The 22,204-nt window shown below is 36.5% G+C and overlaps 2 protein-coding genes across 4 annotated transcripts in view; one reads left to right on the forward strand and one right to left on the reverse strand.

Annotated features, from left to right (window-relative positions):
• Positions 1 to 4,136: 4,136 nt before the first annotated feature.
• Positions 4,137 to 16,942, reverse strand: LOC106869963 (phosphatidylethanolamine-binding protein 4). 2 transcript variants are annotated; one of them, XM_014915908.3, is made up of 4 exons: positions 16,736 to 16,942; positions 10,732 to 10,830; positions 6,200 to 6,248; positions 4,137 to 4,524 (listed from the first exon to the last, which is right to left on the reverse strand). In XM_014915908.3, exons 1-4 carry the CDS (start codon positions 16,940 to 16,942, stop codon positions 4,328 to 4,330), a joined length of 552 nt encoding a protein of 183 aa, XP_014771394.1. In that variant the 3' UTR covers positions 4,137 to 4,327. The 2 variants fall into 2 exon arrangements, with proteins under 2 accessions (XP_014771394.1, XP_014771395.1); XM_014915909.3 differs by lacking the exon at positions 10,732 to 10,830.
• LOC106869964 (uncharacterized) overlaps positions 15,551 to 22,204 on the forward strand; it is a 34,908-nt gene continuing 28,254 nt past the window's right edge. Inside the window, exons 1-2 of one of the 2 annotated variants that reach the window (XM_089356337.1) lie at positions 15,551 to 15,565; positions 17,508 to 17,676. The gene's annotated coding sequence lies outside the window, so the exon portion shown is untranslated. Of the gene's footprint in view, positions 15,566 to 17,294; positions 17,433 to 17,507; positions 17,677 to 22,204 lie in introns of those variants that run through there. The other variant, XM_089356335.1, reaches the window with a different exon arrangement.

Here is a 22,204-nt window from a genome sequence, read left to right on the forward strand (position 1 = left end):
GATGCTTTTTTCCATGATTGTTCAATGCAAAAACCTATTGCATGTAAATATCTGTATTTAAAAATAAAGGTAGTTTTCTATATTTTAACTTTTGTTTTATTATTATTTTCAATTACATTTAAGTAACATTAATGTATTTGCTATCTTTATTGACAACATGGCTATATTAATTTACTAATGTTACCGTACTACTTTGAGAACATTCTAACACATCATAGAGGCCTGATTGATATCAACATTGTCATTCAGTGTTAGTATGAAAGTGTGTGTGGTATCCACAATATGTGTGAAGTATTATTACTGCTAAAAACAGTAATAATGAGGTGGCTAGCAAGACTTCTACCTAAACAGGTATAAAATATTTAAAGAAAAGAAGGGTAAAGATATCACTTGCTAAAAAATTAAAGCAAAAACTTCAAAAAACTATCAATTCTACGATAACTACACACATGAGCAATGTAATGAGTATTTTTTAAAATAGGCCTACCTTCAGATTCCATCCTTTACCCTTCTTTCCTTTAAACATATATATATATATATATATATATCACAAAAGTACTGTAAAGGCAGAATTATAAATAAGAAATAGTGGTACAACAAGGCACCAATGTTTGATGGAAATAGCAGTCAATAATGATACGATGCTATGTAAAGCTTCACTGAAATGTATACTGGCAAAGATGTATGTGGGCAGCGAACTTAAAATATTTTCCTCAGTATATATTTCAGTGAAGTTTTACATAGCGTTGTATCACTATCAACTGCTATTTCCAGCATACATTGGTGCCTTGTTGTATCACTATTTCTTATTTATAATTCTACCTTTATGGTGATTTATTTGGCTGGAAAGTGATACTATAGTATTGCAATGATATATGATATTTAGAATTTTTATAGAAAACACTTTCACTAGATTATGCAGTAATTATTAAGATAATCTTAATAACGGTCAACCACACAGTCATTTCCCTTAGTTTAACGGTCATTTTTCACAGGAATTTTCAATGGCCAGATAACTGAAGAGATGTTGGTGTGGGTTCCCACACTGGCATCCGAAACTCAGAGTTTTATCATGGCTACCGAATAAATGTCACATATTTTTACAGATATATATATATATTTTTGAGCGTCATACTAATATATACTTTTGTTATTTACACCACCTGTCCTCGTCTGTTGTTATTATTTGTATATTCTCCCATATATATATATATATATATATATATATATATATATATATATGATCACTATATGTTTTTTTACAGCTAGATGCCCTTCCTAACACCACCACTTTACAGATTGGACTGGGTGCTTTTTTTTACATGGCACTAGTATTGGCAAGTTCTGCTTTGGCATAGTTTTTACAGCTGTATGCCCTTCCTAAATCCAATCACTTTACAGTGAACTGGGCGCTTTTTACGTGAGACCAGCATCAGCAAAGTCATCACGTAACTTGCAAGACAAAGATCCCTCAAGAGTGGGTGGCTATGGCTATGTTCCAGGTGATGCAAGGTTGAAGTGTGATAGAGGGATGGAAACAGGTGTCTTACTGTAAAGGAGAAACATAGTTACCCCAGTTCAAGGGAGAGCAAGAGATAGCAAGAGCAAGAGAGGGCCAGAGAGGTGGCAATGTGCCAAGGCATACTCTGAAGGTACATGGCAGTAAATATAAATGGAATGGTAAAGGATTATCCAGAATGCATGGACATGGAGTTCGGGAAAGTGGGGAAATGTAGTGAAACACTGGATATATGGTGTGAGTGTGTGTAGTGGAGCTGGTTGAGGGGTAGGATAGCATTGATACAGCTAGCAATGGGGAGGACAAGATAGAGCTGCAGGAGTGGAAAGGGAGATATCAGAGGAGTGAATGAAGAATAGATGTAGTTTGATTCATTAAGGTAGGGTGTGTGAATTAATGCTACATGTGTTTCTGTCCTCGTTTTTGATCACACTCTTCCTCTTCTTGTTCTTTCTTCTGGCTAGATAACCAAGTATCTCCTTTACATCAGCACACCTGTTTCTGTCCTCTTTCTTGTTACTTCTCTCTTTCTCTCTGTCTGGCTGGGTAACCTCATCTGTAGGAAGATGTCTGTTTCTGTCTCTCTGCCATACTAGCCTTTCATTACCTGACACAAGATCATCTCCTCCAAAGCACCCTCCCCTCTCAAAATTCCTTATCTTGCAAGTAATTTGGTGATCCTGCCAGTGCTGGTGCCACATAAAAAGCATCCAGTCTACACTATGAAGTGGTTAGCATTTGGAAAATCATCCAGCTATAAAAACCATGCCAAAACTGATCTTGCCTATGCTAGTGCCATGTAAAACATACTCAGTCCACTCTGAGGGGCAGTTGGTGTTAGGAAGGGCATCCAGCCATAAAAACCATGTCAAAACAGACACAGTAGCCTGGAGTAGTCTTCTACCTGACCAGCTCCTGTCAAACCATCCAACCCATGCCAGCATGGAAGGCAGACATTAAATGATGATGATGTGGGAGGAAAATACAGTGCTTCCAGAACTCACTTTTGCTGAGGTGGCCAGGTCTTCTCAAGAACTTCATCCCGGTCCATTATCTCTTCTGCGGGGCTCAACATCTTGAGATCAGCCCTCACTATTTCATCCCATATCTTCCTATTCCAACCTTGTCCATCTCTCACCTCACTGTCTGGTGACAATAGAGAAGTATTATTGGTTGTTGCTAAGGTGTCAAGCTAGCAGAATCGTTAGCATGCTGGGCCAAATACTTAGTAGCATTTTGTCTGCCACTATGTTTGCATTCAAATTCTGTTGAGGTTAACTTTGCCTTTCATCTAGTCAGGGTCAATAAATTAAGTACCAGTTGAACTCTGGGGTCAATGTAATCGACTCATCCCCTCCCCCAAAATGGCTGCCCTTGTGGAAAAATTTGAAACCATTGCAGAGAAAGGTGACTCACAGCCATTAGCTGCTTTCAATAAGGATAAAACAGTTTCTTCTGCTCTCCTTGAAGCTGTGGGAATAGTAGCACTAGGATCTGTTGCTGTCGTTGCTTTTGGTCATTATCGACTTTCTATTGTTTTCTGCCTTTCCAGACCTTTGAGCAGAAAGACTTCAAGTTACTTTGATTGATGCATTTTAATAGCTGGGATTTCTATCCTGCACCACTAGTTTTATCACATTTATCTATGCATCAAAAATGGAATACAGCTCTGTGATATCATTGTAATTTTTGTAGTCATCAGGACCTACATATACATATAGACTACACTGTAATTTATAGTTGTCTCGGTATTCATTAGCAGCCCATACTGGGCTGAAAAGGTGGCAAGAAGTCAAGGTTCAATGTTACCTCTAACATTTCCTACAGTAGTCCTTGTATTATGTTATCCTACGTATTGTAGCACTAACCCATAGTCAAGTATGCGGAATACCACTTCAGCATCCTTTTAACCTCATCCTCAGTGTTGCAGACTAGGCACACATACTTTCATTTGACCCACTCCTATCAATGGTGAATACATCATCTAGGATTTGAGAGAATAAAACTCTATCTGGCTTTTGTGAATCAGAGGCATATCCCCTTCTTCCTTACCCATTCTTAAATAAATTTTTCAAGTAAAGAGGCACCCACTTTTGTAGCATAAAGCTGTCATGCTTCTTTTTTGGATTGGATTCAACCTACATCTAAAATCTCACTTTGGTATGAAATTTTAGTAAAAGAATTACTGTTAGTATTTTTAGTATCATATTGTTAATACTTTTGCTTAAGCTGTGGAAATTTGCATTTTTGGGAGGCAATTTCTTGTTGTCTGTGAGAATGTGTTTGTTTCATTGTCACTTTTCTGAATATTCTATAAATTCTTTTAAATTTAATTTCATGTATTTTAAAATTGTCTTGTTTTCGGAGGGGTATCCAATGCCGTTTCTTTTGTTGTTTGCACAATAGAAGAAGACATATACAACAAATCATAAACACAAGAAAAATTTTCTCAGGAAAATATAGTGTTTAAAGAAAGTTCTTTATAGAATCCCAATGCTTCACATGCACCAAAATCTTGTGTGCAAACTAATCCAAATGACAAATTTGGCAGTATTTTAAATTTTCTGGGAAATGTCTGAAAACTTGTCCATTTATGCCAACATACAACAACAAAAAATTATTTTTATCCATTGTTTATTACTTGTTTATATGTTTTGAGTTCATAGATTGCAATATTAATAATAATTACTATTATCATCATCATTATTATTATTATTATCATCCATCATCACCATCATTATTATATATTTTATTATGTGACATCCCATAATATTTTAAAACCATTTTTGTTTAACATTTCCCAGTTCTTCAAATCTTTGATTTAGCAGAAACCAAGTATTGAAAACTACTTATAACTTTTAACTCGTTGCTCTCTTCAAATTTTATGAAATCAAATAAACGATTTCCTGCTTGCACTGGTGGTGGTTTGAATTTATTGACATTTTCTCCATACAGAAAGAATTGATATCGATGGATACCTGAAGGTGGGCTCGGACCTCGATAGACTGTGAGAAAAAAAAGAAAAACAGAAGGATGTATGGTAGAGAAAAAGATATATTTCTGAATACATTTAATTCAGTATTTCTTAAAAAGATTTGAAACAATAGCAGCAGTAATGATAGTTTTAACCACTAGAAGTTTAGGAAGAAGTTAAGAATAAATCAGCAAGAAAAGCAGATATTATGGCATTAATGTTGATGATAATGATTGTAAACAAAGAAGTAGGAAAGATTTTCAAACATGCTGAATTAAAAAATACAAACATCAAGAATCAAGGGATGATCAGTGCAAATAGGAGGGCTTCGAAAATCTACCCTAGAAATGTGCTCTCTGCCAAAGGCCTATTGTTAAGGTTTAATAGTTATTTTGAAAAAAGAAAGAAACAGAAATCCACTATGTTATAACCATATTGTACAATGAAATAATAATAATCCCCATCATCATTTAATGTTTGCTTCTTTCCATGCTGGCTAGCAGGGAGCTGTCCAGACTCCAACTGTCTGTTGTGGCATGGTTTGTACAGCTGGATGTCCTTCTTAATGCCAACCACTTAACAGTGTGCTGAGTGCTTTTTACCAGCATGGGTGCATTAATGCAGCACCAGCATAGATGCACTAACACAGCACTGGTGTGGGTGCTTTTTAAGTGGCACTGGCACCTGAAAGGAAAAGCCTCTACATGTGGAAAACAGCAATCTTACTTAGCTTGATGTGTCTTATCAAGTACAGCATATTGCCACATCTCCTGGTCACTCATCATTTCCTCAGTGAGGCCTAGCATCTGAAGATCTTTTCTTACCGCTTTGCCCCATGTCTTTCTGGGTCCACCGTTTACACAGGTATCCCCTACAATTAGAGCTTAGGACTTCTTTACACAGTTAATAATAATAATAATGAAGAAAGAATAAACAACTATAATGATTTAAAGTGGGAAATGCGAAGGTTGTGATCAATGAAGAGAGCAGACATGATACCAAAAGTAATTGGTACACTTGGAAGTATCAGCACTCAACTACCCTACCAACATGGCTGAAAAAGATCGGTGCAAGTGTGAAAGTAAAACACCTACAAAAATCAGCATTGCCTGGAACTGTAAGAATTCTTCGCAGGGTTCTTGAAGCACGACCAGTAAACAAGTGTCACCTTAGTCTGCTGGCTGTGGACAGCTGACACTTTCCATCATATCCAGCAAAATAAGCTGTTAGTTTTCATATAATAATGATGATGATGATTCTTTCTACTATAGGCATGAGGAAACTGGAGGAGTAGGCCTGATGGTTACATTGACCCCAGCAATATATATATATATATATATATATATATATATATATATATATATATAGATCAAAAGATTTGAATTCCTTGGTACTCCGAGTTTCAAAGAGTTTCAGCTACTGGGAATTTGAAAGAAATCAGTTGGAGTAAGTCAATAGTTATTACTGGAAGGTGGGCTGTGATTGGTCAAGAAAGGTCATGTGGTGTCACAATCTGATGTTGGTATTTCAGTGACAATGATTAGCTGGAAAATACTGCATGGTGAACAGGAAATCAACCATGTTGTGGACAGGAAATCAGTCGAGTGGTTGGATGGGAAGTAGGAAGGGGCAGTGTGTGTGTGTGTGTGTGTACACACACACAAAATAACACATACATGGTGAGTAAGATTAAAAACATTACATACCCATTTGGTCAGTAGACTCTGCATCAATGCCATCTTTCACATCAGCATACTGGAAAAAAAAATCAACAAAAAAAACAAGTTAAATTATTTATATAGAGATTTGGATTCCTGCATATCTATAATGTATACATAATCATCGCACACATACAGCATTGATGTATGCATATGCTTACATATGCACAGGCATGCAAAACAAGATTTTATGATAAAATGAAAACATCCAAATGTTTTGCTATATTATGACTAATATTCTTTCCCTATGTTTATATTGTGACATACCTGGCTTGTTACTTGCTAAGAACACAAAATTCTAAAGAAATGTTTGAAGATGATAAATTGCTAGATATTCTGAAAGTGATCTATTCTAAATAGCTAAGAACAATCTGAGAATGATGCTTGTAATGTCAACAAAACAATAGTCCAACATAATGAAAAGGCCCTGAATTATGACCTGGGTTGTCCTAAACCTTCTGAAAGAAGTCTGCAATCTGTTCAAAGACTTTTGGGGAACAATACCTGTTTAACTCTTTAGCATTCAGATTACTTTATGAAATGTAATGCTTATTTATTCATTCACATTGTTTTGAATTCATCATGCATTATCTCATTGCTTTAATATTTCTGTGATGTGATTGTTTATTTTTAGTATGACGTTGTGTAGATGTAAAAGGCCATATTGGGCCAGTTTGAACATAAAACAGGTATAATATTTGGTCTGGACATGGCCAGTTTAAATGCTAAAGAGTTAAATGCCTCAGATGTGGTAGGAAGAGTCAAAATTATCCCCCACACAAAAGAAAACTTCTTTATCAGCTTGTCATTATGGATGATGACAAAAAGAACTTCAAGTTAGCTTTGATGATACATATATCTGGTTTTGCATGAGGGCTAAAAACATTATGTGAGCTTAAGATAAAAGAGGAGATTCACAGACACACTCCATTCATTTCTGTTTTTCCTGTGCAGTTCAGGGTAGGTTTTGCTGGCCACTACCATTGCACTGAACACCTGGCCATATCAGATGTTATATTTTGGAGACTTCAGGCAAGCTGGTAGAATTGTTAGTATGTTGGCTGAAATGTTTAGCAGCGTTTCTTCCAGCTTTAGATTCTGAGTTCAGATTCCACCAAAGGTGACTTTGTCTTTCATTCTTTTGGGGTTGATAAAATAAGTATCAGTTGAACACTAAGATTGATCTAATCAATTTGATTCTTCTCACAATGTTGCTGATCTTGTACTAAAATTTGAAAGAATGATTAAAGGCTGTGAATGGGTGGGATCATTGCAGTATCGGACAAAATGCTTAGCAGAATTTTTTTTAGCTTTATTTTCTGATTTCAAATATCACTGAGATTGACCTTGCCTCTTATCCTTTCAGAGTCAAATAAAATAGGTAGCAGTTGAGCACTGGGGTCAATGTAATTGACTAGCCCTCCCCTCAAATTTTCAGGCCTTGTGCCTATAGTAGAAAGGATATTCTGGTGATTTCTGCAGCTCGATAGAAAATGAAGACTATTCAACAACATTGATGTTATTGGCAGAGAAACAAGATGAAACTGAGGGTTTATCAAAGCTAGTGAGGAACAAAGATCCTTAGTGTGTGGCATGGCAAATTGCATCACATTTGTAACCACTGAGCATGCAGCAAGGAGAGAATACCTTTTAAACTACAACTAATATTGGTTTCAAATTTTGGCACAAGGCCAGAAATCTTGGGGGAAGGGATACATTAATCAAATGAATCCCAGTAGTCAACTGGTGCTTATTTTATGGATCCTTGTGGAATTTGAACTCAGAAAAGAGAAATGAAATACCCAGATGTGCTTACAGTTAAGCTAGCTCACCATCTTAAATACAACTAATATTGATTTCAAAATTTGGCACAAGGCTAGCAATATTGTGGTAGGTGGTAAGTCAGTTACATCAGTTTCAGTGTATGACTGGTACTTATTTTATTGACCCCAAAAGGATGAAAGGCAAAGCTGACCTCAACTAATCCGTACATTCGCCTATATTTATATACTAAACCACCCTTGCTTGAAACACACACATGCTCACCCACATACTCGCCAAAAACTATACATATTTGTACACATATATATATATATATATACCCACATACACACCCATGCACACAACAACCTCACACCCATACACACGCACGCAAAAAAATTATAGGGCTAAAAGCAAAAACAGAAGAAAGTGTGAGAAAGCTATAATGTTAAAACGCGTCTAATATACGCATATTTTTGCATATAAAAAATTCAAGTAAAAGGTATAGTAGGATAAAAAGCTTATACATAGACATAATATAGAAAGCAAATCCTATCAGTACAGTCCTATCAGCAAGTCCTATCAGTAAAAATATAAAAAATATATAAGAATCTAAGTAAAAAGTATAGAGAGATAAAAAGCTTATACATAGACACAATATAGAAAGCAAGTCCTATCAGTAAACTTAGATAACGGAAGCTATCAACTACTTCTAGTTTTTCTCCCTGGAATGTGGCAAAAGTTGTTTTCTGCACATTTTCAGTGTTTATTGCTCCTGAGCATCTGCCACATACAAAAACTATCTTCCCAGTTAGCCTTCCTTTGATATTGCTGCACCTCTTATGTGTCCATAGCTTACACTGGGTAGATCTTATAGAGTTTCTACCTACGCCTTTTCTACAGATCGAGCAGGGCCATCTACCTGAAGGGGTTTGTGTTTTGTCTACCTTCCTACTTATTAGGACTTTGGTTTTAGCTAGGTTGACTCTAAGGCCCTTCGATTCTAGTCCTTGCTTCCACACCTGAAACTTCTCTAGTTCTGATAGTGATTCAGCAATTAGCACAAGGTCATCAGCATAGAGGAGTTCCCAGGGGCATACTGTCTTGAATTCCTGTGTTATTGCCTGAAGGACTATGATAAATAGGAGGGGGCTGAGGACTGAACCTTGATGGACCCCTACTTCTACCCAGAATTCTTCACTGTACTCATTGCCAACCCTCATCTTACTGACAGCGTTCCTGTACATGGCTTGCACAGCTCTCACTAACCAGTCATCTATCCCTAGTTTGCTCATTGACCTCCATATAAGGGAACGGGGGATCCTGTTAAAGGATTTCTCCATGTCAACGAAAGCCAGGTACAGAGGTTTGTCTTTGGCTAGGTATTTCTCCTGCAGCTGTATATACGTGTATATATATATATATATATATATATATATATATATATATATATACAGGTACTGTAAGTTTAGAGATAATTCTTGATAAGTGTAAGCACCTGTATATGCCAGATAGTGGCAGAGGTGAAAGAATATATCAAACATATGGGCAGATTTTTGAAATCCAACGAACCTTTATGCAGATATACCTTTTTAAAGGGATGTGATAAACCTATTACAATGGGTAATACTAAGTGTACTTTTTCTTTTTCTTTTGTGATGTAATCTTTGGACTAGCAATGTTTGTGGCTGAAGATAGCTTTAATCTATCTTTTATATCAACAATATACTGATGTAATGAGAGATTGTTTATAAAGCTTGAAACACGTGTACTGCGATATCCTTTGTGTTCTGTTTTCAATTTATGTTTGTATATATATATATATATATATATATATATAAAAGGGTTTGTATGATAATGTATAGAGGAATATATTATTCAAAAGTGTTCCAACTCTGTCTGTTTTTTGTGTTTCATTTATATTCATATAAAATTAATGTGGGATATGGAATACATAATATAAATAGTAAAATGAAATGAAGTATTGAATGTCTTATTGAATAAATGAAATATTGAGTATTAAATATATAAGGACTAGTATACTTCCCTGCTTTATAGCAGTCATCAAGGTCCCGTCTGACAGACGTGTTTTAACTGTCAATTCTAATCCTTGCTTCCACACCTGAAACTTCTCCTCTAGTTCTGATAGTGAATCAGCAATTAGCACAAGGTCATCAGCAGTTAAAACACATCTGTCAAATGGGACCTTGATGACTGTTAGAAAGCAGGAAAGTATACTTGTCCTTATATATTTAATACTCAATATTTCATTTATTCAATAAGACATTCAATACTTCATTTCATTTTACTATTTATATTATATATTCCATATCCCACATTGATTTTATAAGAATATAAATAAATAAAAACAGAGTTGGAACTCTTTTGAATATATATATATATATATATATATATATATATATATATGAGATATGCATTATTGAAGATTTGTAGTACACTTATTCCAAGAACACATACTTAAATTTTATGTATCTTCCATGTAAAGTGGATGTATTTGCACTCTCAAAGGGGCTCTGTTGCATGTTATAAACCCCATAAGGGGAATTAAATAATATTGTAAGATGGGGAAATTTTGGAAATCATCTTTATTTAGTACTTAGTAGTTATGTTGTTATTTCCATTGAAATTGGAGGTATTTGAAACAAGTACCAGTTGAGCACTGGGGTCGATGTAATCAACTTGCCCCGTCCCCTGAAATTTCAGAACTTGTGTCTCTAGTAGAAAAGATTATTACTTACAGAAATATTTGTTTTCAACCAATGCAACCAATATAAATTGGGATTTGGACTGGCATCTGGATCAACCATAATCAGAATAAATAAATTATATGAACCCTCCTTTGGAAAAAAAAAAGAAAAGACAAAGGCATTAGATTTTTTCAGGGCAATTTTCAGACATGTCAGTAGTCTGAAGCTAAAGAATACAGAAAATAATACATGCATATATATGAGTGAAGGTACATGGCTCAGTGGTGAGAGTGTTGGGCTGACAATCATGAGGTTGTGAGTTTGATTCCTGGACTGGGCTGTGTGTAGGGCTCTTGAGCAAGATACTTTATTTCATGTTGCTCCAGTTCACTCAGCTGTAGAGATGAGTTGCAACGTCACTGTTGCCAAATTGTATTGGCCTTATCCTTTTCCTTGGATAACATTGGTGGTGTAGAGAGGGGAGGCTGGTATGCATGGGTGAATGCTGGTCTTCTATAAACAACCTTGCACTGACTTGTGCCTCAGAAGGGAACTGTCTAGGTGCAATCCCATGGTCATTTATGACTGAAGAGGGTCTTTACCCTTTATATATATTTAAAGTATTTTGGTAGAGTCAATCTCTTGCTATTCTGAGATTCACCTGTTCATATGCAGAGTCACATGTGAAACTCAGAGTAGTAAATGATTAACTCTTCCAAAATTTAAAAAAACACCCAAAACTGTTAATTTCTACTATGGGATTCTATATATATATACACTAGACATAAGTTTCATAAACTACTACAAAATATAAATATCCACACTACCACACTTGAAATGTAACTGTTATAAATCTTTATCTTGATTCAAATATGTGAAGGTATTTAGAACGCCCAAACTTATTTCTGCAAATATGCTAAGCACTGATGCTGATCATGGTTTAATTAATAAACATAGGAGTGAGGTAAATTAAATCAAAATCAAATCAAATTCGCAAATTCGATGACTAGCACCCGTACCAGTGGAGCACTAAGAGCACCATCCGAGCATGATCGCTGCCAGAGCAGCTGTCTGGCTTCTATGCCGGTGGCACGTAAAAAGCACCATTCGAACATGATCATTACCAGCGTTGCCTTACTGGCACTTGTGCCAGTGGCACGTGAAAAAACATTCGAGTGAGGTCGTTGCCAGTGCTGCTGGACTGGCTCCTGTGCAGGTGGCACGTATAAAACACCACTTGAGCATGGCCATTGCCAGTACCGCCTGACTGGCCTTCGTGCTGGTGGCACGTAAAAGCACCCACTACACTCTTGGAGTGGTTGGTGTTAGGAAGGGCATCCAGCTGTAGAAACTCTGCCAAATCAGATTGGAGCCTGGTGTAGCCATCTGGTTTCACCAGTCCTCAGTCAAATCGTCCAACCCATGCTAGCATGGAAAGCGGATGTTAAGTGATGATGATACATACACACACACGCTCATACATATATACACACACACATATACATAAGACAGCTTACTCCAGCTGTTGCTTTATTTACATTAATGACTTTTGCGTTAAACTTAAAGATAAATTATATTGATCGTAACTGATCAATAAAAAAACAATTACAGTTGATATAGCTTTGTTTTAATGATGCAACTGCAGTTGTTATTTCCATTGTAACTTCCTTCAAAATGTTTTGACAGTAGATATTTCCATAGGTCTCGTTTCAAATTTAGAGTGGATTGTTTTGACATTGCTTTTCAGTTGTGTTATTTATGTTTATATTTATGCTTTGTATTTGCTTGCTTTTACTATTTTGTTATGTTTGGGAATGTGTTTTAGTATGTGTGTGTGTGGCTGATGGTATTTATCATTTTAGCTTCACACACACACACACACACACACACACACACGCACGCACACACACGTATATGTATGCCTGTGTCTGAGAAAGGCACAGATCAGTCTTTGTCCTGTGACCAGTGTAGTTGTGTCTGCTAGGAATGAGGAAAAATCTTTTAATTGTTTCAGTCATTTTAATTGCTTCAGCTACAGCTATGCTAGGGCACCACCTTGAAGAAATTTTAGTCAAATGAATCGACTCCAGTACTATTTTTTTAAGCCTGGTACTTTTCCTATAGATCTCTGTTTCTGGATTGTTAAGGATGTTAACACATATACATATGCATATACATATACATATACACACACATATATATGATGGAATTCTTTCAGTTTCTGTCTGATAAATCCACTTACAAAGCTTTGGTTGGGCTGATGATATATCAGAAGACACTTGCCCAAGGTGCCACACCGTGAGACTGACCCTGGAACCATGTGGTTAGGAAGCTAGCTTCTTACCACACAGCCACACCTGCACCTAAGGATCAAGGCTTTAGGAATTTTGTAAAGCAAATGAATAGCCATCTTCAACACAAACTTTCACATGTCCTCTATCAAGTTCAATTCTTCTTTTACAATCAGCTTTCTACCAAGCTACTCCTCCTTGCGGGCTTCTTTTTTTATATCAATTTCAACTTTTGCCATTACTAGTTCTCTTCCACACAGCAGCATATTAACCTCATCTCTCAATTAAACTGTAACACTATTACACTTTATTCTCTCCTGAAGTCCATCCTTTTATCAAGGCTACAGGGTAGGCTAAATTTGATAATTTTTTATGTTTCTGTTTTTCAGGAACAGCTTGATGTTTTGGTGAACAGTCAACAAGTGTTGGAAAGTATAAAGATTAAAGTTGTAATTAAGAAAAAGTGAGATGACATGGAGGACTGGAAGCCATCTGTATTATGATGATTCATGCTGGGTGTCAAAATGCTGACATCAAAACTGCAGCTTAATGCTCTAAGGTCAATGGGGTGGCCAAAAGGGGGCAATGGAAGTAAACAACAAAACAATGGGTTAATTAGGTTAAGCTTTATTTTTGAAATGTAATTATTTTGAATTTGCTGCAGAAAGTGGTCTATGCTTGTGGTGATGAGTGGAAATAGGAAGGCACTAGGAATGTGGCCCAGGTGCCAAGAGGATGGAAACTCAAAAAGTTTGGGAACCACTGGTTTAAAGTAAAAATACAAGAAAAAAAAATCTAGTTCATAAACTAAGTATACAAGAGCAATTTACATTAAGATTGAAAGACTAGTAGTTTGTCTATGGTATATATATGCAGGCAGAGTATATTTGAATTGATAGGATGGTCCCAGACGACTAATACACACCATGTTATGTTTATGGCTAGAACACTTAATTCTTGACTGTCTTGTCTTTAAAACTTTAAGCATGCTTGACAAGATTGTTTATTTCATCACAGAGCAGAGACTACATTGTAAAATTGACGAACATCTCATTGACTTCCCATACTGAATTTATTTTCTGCTATGAGAATGTTACTTAGGAGAGACTGGTACCCTATCCAGAGAGATCTTTGTCTTTCACATGCTGAAGTCTATAGAAACTGGGATTAAATACTATCTCAGAGGAATATTAATGTGTGTGTGTGTGTATGTGTATCTACATACATAAAGATATGTACCTACATCATTCATTAATTTTTGTTCTAAAGAATCAGTAAAAAATAGAGTGTGTTAGAAGTAATGCAACATCTCTGGTCATAATTATGGTAGATGCTATTTTCCTCGACTTGTGTAGGACTCCAGTTGTATCAACTGCTAATGGAATTTGAATTTGACACATTCCTTAACTACCATAATATTTTAATCTGATAATTAGATCTAATTCATTTGTCCTTCAGCTTGCTCCTGCACAAAACTAATGCCAATAATTAGCTTACTGCTGGCTCTTTCCATTATGAAGCTGATACCATGCTTATTATTTGCTATCTGGTGGCCAGTCTATATGCTAAAGTTCTGCGGCATTTTTGAATTACCATTTTCTAAGACTGATGGACATTCAGGGTCTTTTAACAGAATTAAAGAGCCCTGAAAAAGCAATGCATGAAGGCCCACTACATACACGACAACATAGATTTGCATTGGAACCTCAAACTGGCAAGACCTACAATTAACTATCCATGTCTTCAGAATTGTTAGTGTCGAGAAAATGCCGTGCTGAATGGTATTTATTCCAGCTCTTTATGTTCGGTGTTCAAATCTTATCAAGGTTAACTGTGCCTGACAATTGTTTCGGGGATATAACATTAAAAGTACCTGTCAAGTGTTGAGGTTGATGTATTCGACTAACCTTCCCTCCCCATAAAAAAATCTGCTGTTCTTGTGCCTGGATTAGAAATGATTATTACAATTATTGGCAATCTTTTGAAAGCCATACATGGGAAGTAAAAATATTTCCTCAGTAATTTGCGTAATTTAAAAAAAAATCTTCTTTATCTTTTTCAACAGAATCGTTCATGCTTGTGTATTTTTGTGAATGTACATATTTATATGTGTATGCATGCATGTGTGTATATTTTTTGTATGTGTTTGCGTTTATGTGCAAGTATATATATTTCTGTATGTATATGTATTTATTTCTTCAAAAGTTCTTTTTAGCAGAATCGCTTATGCTTATGCATTCTGTGTGTATATATATGTATGTGTTTATGTGTGTGTATGTATATCAGTATTATTTGTTTTATTTATGTGTTTGTTTTTAAATCAACTATATTTATTTTCGCAATCAGTTTTGTACATAACAACTATTAGTAAAATCTTCCAATTTCCACTTCTTTAACCCATTTATCCACTATCCAAAAATAAAAATGGAAAAAAGAGGAGCAAGGAAAGAAAAATAGGGGGGGGGAACCACGGTATTCTTTCGGTATGACTCCACAAAATCAAAACTCTTCAATTCGGCTGTTTTCGTGAAAATCACGTGTCTGTGTCTTGTCAGCAGTCAGTTGACGAAATGGGAAAAGAAAGCTAATGGGTTGTACGTGCATGTGCTTGTTCCTCTGTGTATGTTTGTTCTTGTTTGTGTGTGCGCCTGTTTTGTTTTTATATATTTATGTGTTGTGGAATATAGATGTAACGAAATTATGCTAGCAATGTCGCATTTTAAAGACACAGACACGTGCTTTTCACGGAAACAGCCAAATTGAAGTGTTTTGATTTTGTCGAGTCATATCGAAGGAATACCAACCCCACTTCAATTCAACACCAAGTGCCTCAATTGGTTGCAAACCACAAGATTCGAGGAAACCGACTGAAGCAAGCCAAAACTTCCACGGTATTACCAAGGGTGGTGGCGAGGCTAGGGCATCCTCACAAGCCACCAACGATGACAAGAACTACGTCGTTAACATCCCAGCTCCTCTAAATGTCTCAAACGCCACAGACTGGAAGAGATAGTTTTACTACTGACAGATACCAATACTTAAGGATTTCATGTACTCTTTTACTGGTTTCAGTCATTTGACTGCGGCCATGCTGGAGCACTGCCTTTAGTCGAGCAAATCGACCCCATGACTTATTCTTTGTAAACTTAGTACTTATTCTATCGGTCTCTTTTTGCCGAACAGCTAAGTTACGGGGACGTAAACACACCAGCATCGGTTGTCAAGCGATAGTGGGGGACAAACACAGACACACATACATACATATATATATACATATATATACGACGGACTTCTTTCAGTTTCCGTTTACCAAATCCACTGACAAGGCTTTGGTCGACCCGAGGCTATAGTAGAAGTCACTTGCCCAAGGTGCCACGCAGTGGGACTGAACCCGGAACCATGTGGTTGGTAAGCAAGCTACTTACCACACAGCCACTCCTGCGCCTCATGTATTTATTTCTTAGATTATTTTTTTCCAGCTGAATCGCTTGTTTATGTATTTCTATATATATGTATGTATCTATGTGTGTGTATGTATATTTGTGTAAGCAAGTATATGTGTACCTGTGTATTTATTTGCATATATGTTATAAATCAGCTGACTTGATCAATGATAGTTATGCGACGGTTAGCGAAAGAATGCTGTGATTCAACTGGAAAAAAATTGAAGAAATAAAATTTTTTTAATGGAAATTGCCAAAGGAATACTTTCACCCCTCACGTACGGCTATTAAAAGATTGCCCGTTAATAAAGAGAAACGTACCTCAACTTTTGGATAAGCCACTGTAGGCGCTTTCTGAGTTTCCACTTTCTCCAACGTAGCACCACAGGACGAGTACAACTTCAATGGATGAAGAATTAGATGTTGCCCGGAACACATAGTGTCATTGCTACCGTTCTTTGCTAAACTGTGATAGACCATGTTGAAAAGCAACAGGATAAACACACCCCAAATATTCCGGAAGATCATTTTGCTTTTTATGTTTCAGTTTTCTCTAACAAAATCGTTAACAATCTATTAACAGCGTCGTTCATGAAATGTAGGCTAAGACTGACGTTGCAGCTTCCGTGACAGCAGCTCTTATTGCTGCGCAGATCAAACTGACTTCATTTATTGCTTTTCTGCTTTAAATGAAACAACATTTGAATTACTTTGAATTCTGTCTTCCGTTTAATAATCATATTATTTAGCGATTGGTTAATTTAACGCGCACGTGTCTTGCTTGTTTGGCGTGTTTACACATAGCGCGTGCGCGTGTTTGTGTGTGCAAATAAATACGAGAATATAGCGTTTGTACACAGTGTTTCTACTTAGTTTGTGCTAGATGTTTATTCAACTGCTTTACGCACGCACACACGCACAGACACGTATGTATGTATGTATGTACGAGGGCTGTATGAAAAGTTTTGAGCCTAAACTAGAAACGGGGCTGCTATATAGCTGAAACAATTTTTTTCTGGTAAGTACAGTCTTTTCGGAGTATTCTTGCTCATTTTCATGATTCTGATATTTTTATTATTTTTTTTTTTTGCAGATTTTTGAATAAACAAGCTTCGAATTTACAAGGAAAATGGAGAAAACTGAGTATCGTGCTGTCATAAAGTAGCTTCATTTGAAAGGCATGGACTCCGTCAGAAATCCATGAAGATATGGTGAGAACCTTAACAGACAATGCTCCTTCATATGCAGCAGTCAAACGCTGGGTAAATGAATTCTCTTTCTCTTTTGTCTGTTATCTTTTACTCATCTTAGTCATTGGATTGCGGTCACACTGGAGCACCTTTTGGTCCAAAAAAAGTCATCAACATAGGCGCAGGAGTTTCTGTGTGGCAAGTAGCTTGCTTACCATCCACATAGTTCCAAGTTCAGTCCTACTGTGGCTACCACTCACATGGTTCCAGGTTCAGTTCAACTGTGGTTACCAATCACATGGTTCCAGGTTCAGTCTCACTTGGGCAAGTGTCTTCTACTATATAGCCTCGAGCCGACCAAAACTTTGTGAGTGGATTTAGTAGACGGAAACTGAAAGAAACCCGTCGTATATATATATGTGTGTGTGTGTGTGTATATGTTTCTGTATCTGTTTGTGTCCCCCCCCCCAACATCGCTTGACAACTGATGCTGGTGTGTTCGGCAAAAGAGATCAATAGAATAAGTACTAGGCTTATAAAGAATAAGTTCTGGGGGCGATTTGTTTGACTAAAGGCAATGCTGCAGCAAATGACTGAAACAAGTAAAAGAATAAAAAAGAACAGCAATGACATCATCACTCAATACTGGTTCCCAGGCAAGTGTTTTTCATGCTGGGGAGCAGATGAAAAGGAAGGGTGATCGACCAGTTCAAAGCCACAGTCATGCATGGAAGCCATTGAAACCAAGGACTTAGTTGACAGAATTAGTTGAAGAAATCGATCCCTGTACCGATTTTTAAAATTTGGTGCTTATTCTATCGGTTTCTTCGGCTGAATAACTAAGTAACAGGGACGTATACAAACCAACATAAATTGTCAAGTGTTGGTGGTGGATAGACGCAACACAAACTCAACACAACACACACACACGCATACACACACACACATGTATAATGGGCATTTTTCAGTTTGCATCTATTAGACTTTCTCACAATATGATTATTAAACAGAAGACAGAATTCAAAGTAATTCAAATGTGGTTTCATTTAAAGCAGAAAAAGTAATAAATAAAGTCAGTTTGATCTACGCAGCAACAAGAGCAGCTGTCACGGAAGCTACAGCATCAGTCTTAGCCTACATTTCATGAACGACACAGTTAATAGGTTGTTAACGACATTGTTAGAGAAAACTGAAACATAAAAAGCAAATAGAAGATATTTGCCCAAAGAGCTGTGCAATGGGACTGAACCCAAAACCACACGGTTTATAAGCTACACAGGCATGCCTGTGCATATAGACACTTCTGAGCCCTTGGAAAAACCGATAGTATAATTAGGCAAAAATATATTCATCAAAATAATTTCTAATAGTGGTCATTTTTGCAGTGCGAAAACTTTCATAATTTGTGTGCATTCACATGCACGCACGCACACACACAGAAAGAAAGCAGTTTCTTGATTTGTACATATGTACAACTTCTTTCATTTTGGGAATCTGTGTGTGTATGTATCTTGTATTTTTTCTTCTACTATAGGCACAAGGCCTGAAATTTGGGGGAAAGGGCAATTCGATTACTTCGACCCCAGTGTGCAACTGGTACTTAAATTATCGACCCGAAAGGATAAAAGGCAAAGTTGACCTCAGTGGAATTTGAACTCAGAATGTAGCGGCAGATGAAATACCGCTAAGCATTTCGCCCAGCGTGCTAACGTTTCTGCCAGCTTACCGCCGTGTGTATGTGTTTTTTTTTTACCTTATATTGTTTACTTGCTTCTGTCATTGGAGTATAGCTATGTGTGTGTGTGTGTGTGTGAAGACTTTATATGCCGTGTCTACTGGGTGGAGTGTAGTTTGACAGTCAAGGCACATGCCTGCTGAATGGACTTCATGACAGTCCAATTAGCAGACAAGTAACAAGTTTAATGTATTTTGCTACCTCAGAATGCAATGCTAATACCTAACACCTAACTTGGATCTATAACTCAAAAACCACAACATTCATAACAATCATGTTTAACCTAGATTCATTCCAATATTTACACCACATAACTCAATTGACATTAATTATTTCATACTTGCCATTTCTTACTTCTATAAACAGACAATTATGCTTTCCTATTTTCCTCTGCTTTGCTCTGTGACACTCAAATAAAATAATGCAGCTGTCCCACTCTGAGTATTCCTGGACCTAGCGGTTCGGCAAAAGAGACCGATAGAATAAATACTAGGCTTTCAAAGAATAAGTCCCGGGGTCGATTTGCTCGACGAAAGGCGGTGCTCCAGCATGGCCGCAGTCAAATGACTGAAACAATTAAAAGAGTAAAGAGTAATATATCCATACATATATGTACATACCTACATCTATATGTATACATACATGCATATATCGGTACAGGACATCGAAAAAACGTTGAACACAATGAGAAACGAAAACGGAAAACGAACTTTTTTCGAACAATGAAGAAACAGAGAAACGAGACATGCAACATAAAGAGTATAACCCTTCGTCAGTTGTCCCTGTACCATCTACTCCGCGTTTTCTAAGGCAAGGACAATACGCGACTTCGTTGGAACAGTCCTTCCCGCAAAGCAAATTAAATCAAATTTGGAAATTTTTGCGGTGGGTGAAAGTGTTAACAAGAACAGGACAGTGAGAACAAGACAGCAAAAATAAAGTGCTACTATTACTATCACTTCCCTGTCTATCTCTCTCCCTCTCTTGTTCTTCATCCTTTGTTTTTCTCTCCCACCCTTTCCCTATTCTTCTCTCCTTTTCACCGTTCCCTCACTCTCTCTCTCACTCTTCCTCCTTGATCCTCTCGTCGCTGACACGTAACGAAAGGGGATCTCTCTTTCTGCTCACTGCCTTCTTATAGAAAAGACGTATTTTTTCCGTCTCTTCTCTCATGCACATCTATCTTAGCATTCATAATAGTTTTTCTGTCATCTTGGCTTAGCAGCCCTCACTGTTTGTTTTTAAAAACTGTCCGATGAACGGGAACGTGAAACTCTGAGTAACAGCTTTTTGTTATATTTCTGCTGATTTTAAATAAAGTATATATATATATATATATACATATATATATATATATATGTATATATATATAACCAAGGTGCCACATAAAAAGCATTGGTGTGGGTACTGGTGCCTTGTTAAAAGCACCCAATACATTCTGTAAAGTGGTTATCATTCGGACGAACATCTAACTGTAGAAAAGCCAAAACAAACTATAGAACCTGTTGAGGCCCCTGGACTGGCCTATTCCTGTCAAGCTATCCAGTCTATGCCGGCATGGAAATGGACATTAAATGATGCTTGATGATGACATACATACATACATACACATACGTATGTATATATGTATGAAAAAGCACTGAATACATGCTGTAAAGTGGCTGGCATTAAGAATGGTATGCTGACTGTGGAACCATACCAAAGCGGATATCGGAGTACTATGTGGTCTTTGGACCCATCACATCCTGTCAAACTGTCCAACCCATGCAAGCATGGAACGCAGGCGTTCAATGAAATGATGATGATGATGATGACTTACATTCTTATGCTACTACATTATGGCATCTATTTATATCATTGTACCTTATTTATGGTTTATATCAGTTAATATCGCTATGCAACCGTCTTATATAAAAGGGAATAGATCAATAAATGATAATCTAGAAATGAAGCTAAAAGTTCAATCAATTCCAAATGCCATTTGGTCATATTAATCTAAAATACCACTATGTTAGGTCAATGTGAAATACCAGAGGTCAGGTCAGACTGAATAAACAATAATAGGAAGAAAATTAATCAATATTCACTTGATAATGCCTTTTTCTATTATCAACAATGAGATTAAAATGCTGCAAATTAATGCCAACTTTCTTTAAATACTGTACCAAAGTTATTATGTAATAAATTTCATATTTATTATTGAAAACACCCTACCCTCACTGTTCAAAGTTGCTGACAGCCAAGTTGATTGTTGCATTAAGCTGCTGGCCAATCCATTTATTCCTCCCTCACTGCTCTCTCCACCCATATATATATATACATATATATATCTATATATATATAAGCAATGTTAATTCTCTAAATGAAGTATTAACAGTAACTGCACGATAAAGTGAAGTATATTGCCACACTTAAGTGGCAATATACTTCACTATATATATATATATATATATATATATATATATATATATATATATATATTGTTGTGTCTCGGGAGAGTCATTCTGTTTTAATGCCTTGTTAATTAACACACTCACCGGTTAAATTTTCACCCATTTAATATTTTCTTTCCTAAAATTTTCGTTGCTTTTTGCAACCTCTTCAATAGTTATTGACTCTGTCTGTCATCAGAGTTCTGTTCTTTTTGCTTTTTTGTTTGTGCACATGTGTGTACGTCAGTGTGCATGTGCTTACACATATGCATGTATGTATGTATGTATGGATGGATGTATGTATGTATACATGCATGCATGTATGTATATATGTATGCATGTATGCATATATATATGTATGCATATGTGCACGTTTGTATGTACTCTGCATGTTCATGTGTTTGTGTGTGCATATTTGTATTTGTATGCATGT

The sequence above is a fragment of the Octopus bimaculoides genome, chromosome 8 (assembly GCF_046866305.1).
Source record: "Octopus bimaculoides isolate indiv1 chromosome 8, ASM4686630v1, whole genome shotgun sequence".
In the NCBI taxonomy this organism is placed as follows: domain Eukaryota; kingdom Metazoa; phylum Mollusca; class Cephalopoda; order Octopoda; family Octopodidae; genus Octopus; species Octopus bimaculoides.